Genomic DNA, 6511 nt, shown 5'->3' on the forward strand with positions numbered 1-6511 from the left:
TGCAGGTCTGCCTGTCCGTTAGGGATGGAGGTCGACATATATAGGAGTCTCCCTAACATCAAGTAATAATGCTATTCCTTTACCCTGCTTGGTCATAGCACGATAGTGGGAGCTGCCAGCTTCACATGTTTTAACTCTGTCAGAGCACTTTGAAAAAGTGGTCTGTGGTATCTGGAAAGCTGATGTTGTGTGTGAAGATTACAGACAATCTTTATCCAAGGAGATCCAGCTCTTGAAGTTGGGAAAGTGGTGCCTCTTCGGTTTTCGAACAAGCAATCATGTCGGGGATCTGGCTCTCGAGATTCGGAAAACGATGCATCTTCGATTTTTGAGAAAGCAATCCTGCTGGGGGTCTGGCTCTCGAGATTCGGAGAACGGTGTCTCTTCGATTTTTGAGAAAGTAATCATGTTGGGAGTCTGGCTCTCGAGATTCGGAGGGCGGTGCCTCTTCGATTTTGGAGCAAGCAATCTTGTTGGGAGTGTTTTCTCGAATGTGAGTAAAGGTTGGGCATGTTTGCTAGTCTACCTTGCCACGAAGCATAGAGGTTGACACACAGGGACTTTCCAATTATCCAGCAGTGGTACTGTTCCTTTACCCTCTCTTCGATTTTTGAGAAAGTAATCATGTTGGGAGTCTGGCTCTCGAGATTCGGAGGGCGGTGCCTCTTCGATTTTGGAGCAAGCAATCTTGTTGGGAGTGTTTTCTCGAATGTGAGTAAAGGTTGGGCATGTTTGCTAGTCTACCTTGCCACGAAGCACAGAGGTTGACACACATGGACTTTCCAATTATCCAGCAGTGGTACTGTTCCTTTACCCTCTCTTCGATTTTTGAGAAAGTAATCATGTTGGGAGTCTGGCTCTCGAGATTCGGAGGGCGGTGCCTCTTCGATTTTGGAGCAAGCAATCTTGTTGGGAGTGTTTTCTCGAATGTGAGTAAAGGTTGGGCATGTTTGCTAGTCTACCTTGCCACGAAGCACAAAGGTTGACACATAGGGACTTTCCAATTATCCAGCAGTGGTACTGTTCCTTTACCCTCTCTTCGATTTTTGAGAAAGTAATCATGTTGGGAGTCTGGCTCTCGAGATTCGGAGGGCGGTGCCTCTTCGATTTTGGAGCAAGCAATCTTGTTGGGAGTGTTTTCTCGAATGTGAGTAAAGGTTGGGCATGTTTGCTAGTCTACCTTGCCACGAAGCACAAAGGTTGACACACCGGGACTTTCCAATTATCCAGCAATAGTACTGTTCCTTTACCCTTGTGGGTAATAATATGGTAGCTAGACCTTCAAAATTTATGTGTCTAAACTTTGTTAGTGTTGTTTCGTTGCAATTCTTTTACCATTCTTGGTCAGAGCGATGTAGTGGGAGCTGCAAGCTTCACGTGTCTCAACTTTGTCAGAGAACTTTGGCAAAGTTATCTGTGGTACCCATGAGCTATTGTTGCGTGTGGGAAATGGGTGATTGAACAGTACGATTCATGTGCTTTCTACTTCGCCAAAAATCTTCGACAGAATGCCCATAATTTCCGCAAAGCTGAGTGTGCGTGTGACAGGTGCTGACAAAGCTGGAAAAGTAGGTCCCTCTTCGATTTCTGAGATCGGCCCTCGTGGTCTCTGAGCAGCCCAGCTTTTGAGAAAGCAAGCCTCTTCAATTTCTGAGATCGGCCTTCGTGGTCTTTGAGCAGTCCAGCTTTTGAGAAAGCAAACGCCTCTTCGATTTCTGAGATCAACCCTCGTGGTCTCTGAGCAGCCCAGCTTTTGAGAAAGCAAACGCCTCTTCGATTTCTGAGCAGGCGCCTCTTCGATTTCTGAAGCTTCGTCGAGTGCAGATTTTTATAGGGGCTGACATTAAGTTCCAAAGCACACTTGAATATCCACCAGTAGAAGCTCCATTCTTGCACTTCTAAGATCTTGATTTGTCCGACCTCTTCTCTCTTCAACACCTTTGAAAATGTCTGGCCCCTCCGACCGTCGTTTTGACTTGAACCTTGTTGAAGAGGCAGCCCCGCCTTTTCCAGACAACATATGGCGCCTATCCTTCGTCTCCTCTACTGGTCCTCTTACCGTTAGGGATTCCGTGATGAAGAATGATATGACTGATGCGGTAGTGGCCAGGAACCTTCTCACTCCCAAAGATAACAGACTACTTTCCAAACAGTCTGATGAGTTGTCTGTTAAGGATTCTCTGGCTCTCAGTGTTCAGTGTGCAGGTTTTGTGTCTAATATGGCCCAACGCCTATTTGCTCGAACCCGCCAAGTTGAATCATTGGCGGCTGAAGTGATGAGCCTCAAACAGGAGATTAGAGGGCTCAAGCATGAGAATAAACAGTTGCACCGGCTCGCACATGACTATGATACAAACATGAAGAGGAAGCTTGACCAGATGAAGGAATCTGATGGTCAGGTTTTACTTGATCATCAGAGATTTGTGGGTTTGTTCCAAAGGCATTTATTGCCTTCGTTTTCTGGGGCTGTACCGCGTAATGAAGCTCCAAATGATCAACCTCTGATGCCTCCTCCTTCTAGGGTTTTGTCCAGTACTGAGGCTCCGAATGATCCCCATCCGGTGCCTTCTCTTTCTGGGGCTCTACCGACTGCTGAGACTTCTCCTAAGCAACCTTTGTGAAGGCTCCCTCTTGTTTGTTTATTTTGACTCAAGTATATGTACATATTTGTAACTTATCGGGGATATCAATAAATAAGTTTTCCTTCATTTCAACGTATTGTGTTAAATACACCAAAGCCTTCTTCGCTAAGTTCTTTGAATTTTCTTTTGTTGAAGCTTGTATGTTGAAGCTTTGTGAGTGGAGCATATAGGTTGAGGTAGTGTTCCCTTAATTTCCCGAGTGAGGAAAACTTCTCGGTTGAAGACTTGGAAAATCCAAGTCACTGAGTGGGGTCGGCTATATGAATCTTAGAACGCCATTGTGTTCTGTCCTGTGTCATGTCCTCTGTTAGATCCAAGTACTCTAAGTCTTTTCTTAGGGTCTCTTCCAAAGTTTTCCTAGGTCTTCCTCTATCCCTTCGGCCCTGAACCTCTGTCCCATAGTCGCATCTTCTAATCGGAGCGTCAGTAGGCCTTCTTTGCACATGTCCAAACCACCGTAACCGATTTTCTCTCATCTTTCCTTCAATTTCGGCTACTCCTACTTTACCCCGGATATCCTCATTCCTAATCTTATCCTTTCTCGTGTGTCCACACATCCACCGAAGCATCCTTATCTCCGCTACACCCATTTTGTGTACGTGTTGATGCTTCACCGCCCAACATTCTGTGCCATACAGCATCGCCGGCCTTATTGACGTCCTATAAAATTTTCCCTTGAGCTTCAGTGGCATACGGCGGTCACACAACACGCCGGATGCACTCTTCCACTTCATCCATCCAGCTTGTATTCTATGGTTGAGATCTCCATCTAATTCTCCGTTCTTTTGCAATTGTAGCAATGGTCCTTCCAACCAAGGTCTAAAATATCGATGATATCCTGATATTTCCATCGAAATTTTCGTGTTTTTGGACTACCGATATTTCCGATATCATCGATATTTTAGACCTTGATAGGAACTCTATGTGGTACTAAATTACTCATATATCTTACCATGCAATGTATAAAGTGTAAAATATTGTACTAATTCATTATATATAAATGATTATGGTTGAGATCTCCATCTAATTCTCCGTTCTTTTGCAATTGTAGCAATGGTCCTTCCAACCAAGGTCTAAAATATCGATGATATCCTGATATTTCCATCGAAATTTTCGTGTTTTTGGACTACCGATATTTCCGATATCATCGATATTTTAGACCTTGATAGGAACTCTATGTGGTACTAAATTACTCATATATCTTACCATGCAATGTATAAAGTGTAAAATATTGTACTAATTCATTATATATAAATGATTATGGTGTGTTTAAACTTGTTTCATTAATTACTACATATTTTCTACACTCACAATGTTTGCCAGCTCGCTATATAATCAACTTAAATCAGTTAAATCCATCATGCAATGCATTTCCTTCCAATTTTTTGTGATAAACTAATAGATAATTGACTAAATAAACATCCTGCAAAGTTTCAATAAAAATTTCCAAGTTTTTCTTACAATTTTCGTGGTTTTTATTCAATTTTTATCGATATCGATAATATCCCGATATTTCCATCGAAATTTTCGTTTTTTACTGCCGATATTTCCGATATCATCGATATTTTAGACCTTGCTTCTAACATAACTCGTTTTGACAAAAATTTTGACGTGATTGACAAAAAGAACCATAATTACACACTTTGATAAGTTGAGGGACCCTAATTATATAAATGGTTATTCCAACATAACTTATTTTGATAAAATTTTGATGAAATTAATTAAAAGGACTATAGCTACATATTTTGATAAGTTGAGGGACCAATGGTAATGAATTTTTAGTTGAGGGACCATTGCTCCAATTTGATTACAATTGAGGGACCATTACTACAATTTACTCCTTAAATTATATAATAAGCCTTGCACACACCCCACTTTCAAAAACTAGATTAGTATGCCGTGATATTTAACAATGCCGTCATAAACTTACTTGTTGAATAACTCAACCCTGTACCATCTCCTTCTCTGCCATACCAAAGATTTGCACAATTGTTTAAAACCAAATTCAAGTCTTTCCAGAACACGCAGGAGATTATTTGAAAAACATGAATTTAGAACAATAATTCAAAACCAAAGAAAAGAAAGTCCATCACTCAGAGTAAAAATTAACCATCTTGTTGCTTCCTAACTGTCTGGAAATACCCACGTTTCAATTTTACTAATGTCGAAACACCACCATCATTGACCAATTAGACAAATAAGACCCAATTCGATTACGCCCAAACTCACAGAACACCCAGATTCCCAACACCCATTGAACAATCTAACCATGAATTTCCAAAACTTTCCCCAAAATCCAATCTTGGGCATGCATTAAATCCAATCTAAAACTTGAATTCGTTTTTGCAGAACAAAAGGTAAAAACTTTGGAACAATGAAGCAAAAGGGTACTTACCTGTTCCTTGTCCAAAACCGTCGGCGCATTGTGGGGGGCAGCCATTAGAACCTGAACAATTCGCAAAATTAATTTACAGACTTCTTCGAAACCGAAACAGTATGAAGTAGCAGAGAGGGTTTAAGTAATCTTACTCGGCGGATGGAATCGAACGCGCTGAGAGTGGTAGCTGTAAATGCAGAGGGGTTTTAGGTGTCCGATTTGAAGCCAAAGCAGGAGAAAATGGAAATCCCACCGAACTATAATGTACGAATTAGGGTTTTAGGAGTTAGTATAGCGTGTATATGCGATGGACGGTTTTGTTTTGGGGGACTTTCAACCCGAAAAGTAGTGGATTATTGCCCCTTCTTTTCTCCTTCCACCACAAGTAGTGGATAATTTCACAAAGTCCTTACATGGTGGACAGCCGTATATGTATGTCCTTTTCTTTCTTATTTTTTGGATTCTTTTATTTCTTTGCTTACTCATATTTCATCGGTTGGCTCAAGTTCAGTTCACTAAAGTAACGTGTTTCTTTTGTTATGTTAGAGTTTGAATATCCATTCAAATGATTTAGATTTCTTCGTGCAAACTATCGTTCAATTAAAAGAAAAACTCGTATTATGTTTACTTATAAGAAATGAATATTAGTCTCATTGTATATTTGCTAACAAATATGGATTTGAAAGGAAAAAAAGTGAATCCACATTGATTTTACATTCTAATACGTTCTCATACATGAAAAATCATAAGATTATTATGGGGGTTGTTTAAACTCGTGGAAACGTGTTTTGATGTTCACGCAATAACAATTGTTTGTTCTCGATAATAACAATTGTTTGTTCTCGATCCATTTCAAGTTTTAACAGATAGTTCGTTTAAGCAGTTAAGAGTTTTTTCTCGTGCTCTCAAAACTCTAGTTTTTTCTCGTGCTCTCAAAACTCGGCGTTACCTAGTGAATCATATAATATTCAGTAATGACTTACCATTTGAATGGATCGAAAATTTCAAATTGACGACATTTGTGCCGGTAACCTGTGTATTACAAGGATCATTGAGAAAATACATACTTTCACGGTAGCTTTCATTAGCAATGCTTCACAATTTACAGGTACGAGGGCTTGACAAGCATCTCCTCCGGATCTTTCCACACTGAGGAGTCCTTAACTGTACAAATAAGATTCACGTGCGCAAAATATGTGCTAGACTAAGCACTGCAAATGGAAACAAGTTGACACCCCCATTTATCCAAAAATAATATACTTGTTATAGATATCCGTGTAGAATATTATATTACGAGGGGCGGAGAGTATATGTACGGCAAAGTAGGAACGGGTACAGCAACGTAGCAGCACAAGCAAGACGATGATTGGAACTGCAACTTACCCCCACACATTCACAGTAACCTTTTTCTTTCCCCTGCTGGTGTTCCTGAAAGCACTTTGAATTGAAGTGAAAAGGCCATGAAATTACAAAGGCAAGGATCATGCAGGCA

At 40.6% G+C, this 6511-nt stretch overlaps 1 protein-coding gene, 1 long non-coding RNA gene and 2 pseudogenes across 12 annotated transcripts in view; 2 read left to right on the forward strand and 2 right to left on the reverse strand.

Moving 5' to 3' along the window:
- Positions 1-5402, reverse strand: part of LOC126589164 (uncharacterized) — a 42811-nt gene extending 37409 nt beyond the window's left edge. For 6 of the 11 annotated variants that reach the window (XR_007611715.1, XR_007611713.1, XR_007611716.1 and 3 more), the window contains exons 1-2: positions 5172-5402; positions 5038-5088 (exon numbers count right to left, since the gene is read on the reverse strand). Coding sequence is in view for 5 of the 11 variants with exons in the window: in XM_050254388.1 (XP_050110345.1) it covers positions 5038-5082 (45 nt within the window). In the remaining 6 variants the exon portion in view is untranslated. Of the gene's footprint in view, positions 1-4572; positions 4608-5037; positions 5089-5171 lie in introns of all 11 variants that reach the window. The other 5 variants (XR_007611714.1, XM_050254392.1, XM_050254390.1 and 2 more) reach the window with 1 other exon arrangement.
- Positions 1-6511, forward strand: part of LOC126589109 (disease resistance protein At4g27190-like) — a 98546-nt pseudogene that overhangs the window by 70019 nt on the left and 22016 nt on the right.
- The window catches only part of LOC126589107 (disease resistance protein At4g27190-like), a 77772-nt pseudogene that overhangs the window by 48849 nt on the left and 22412 nt on the right, over positions 1-6511 (forward strand).
- Positions 1585-4566, reverse strand: LOC126589182 (uncharacterized). Its single transcript, XR_007611747.1, has 2 exons — positions 1703-4566; positions 1585-1639 (listed from the first exon to the last, which is right to left on the reverse strand). It is a non-coding gene; the product is annotated as an uncharacterized LOC126589182 (long non-coding RNA).

Source organism: Malus sylvestris, chromosome 11 (genome assembly GCF_916048215.2).
Source record: "Malus sylvestris chromosome 11, drMalSylv7.2, whole genome shotgun sequence".
Lineage (NCBI taxonomy): Eukaryota > Viridiplantae > Streptophyta > Magnoliopsida > Rosales > Rosaceae > Malus > Malus sylvestris.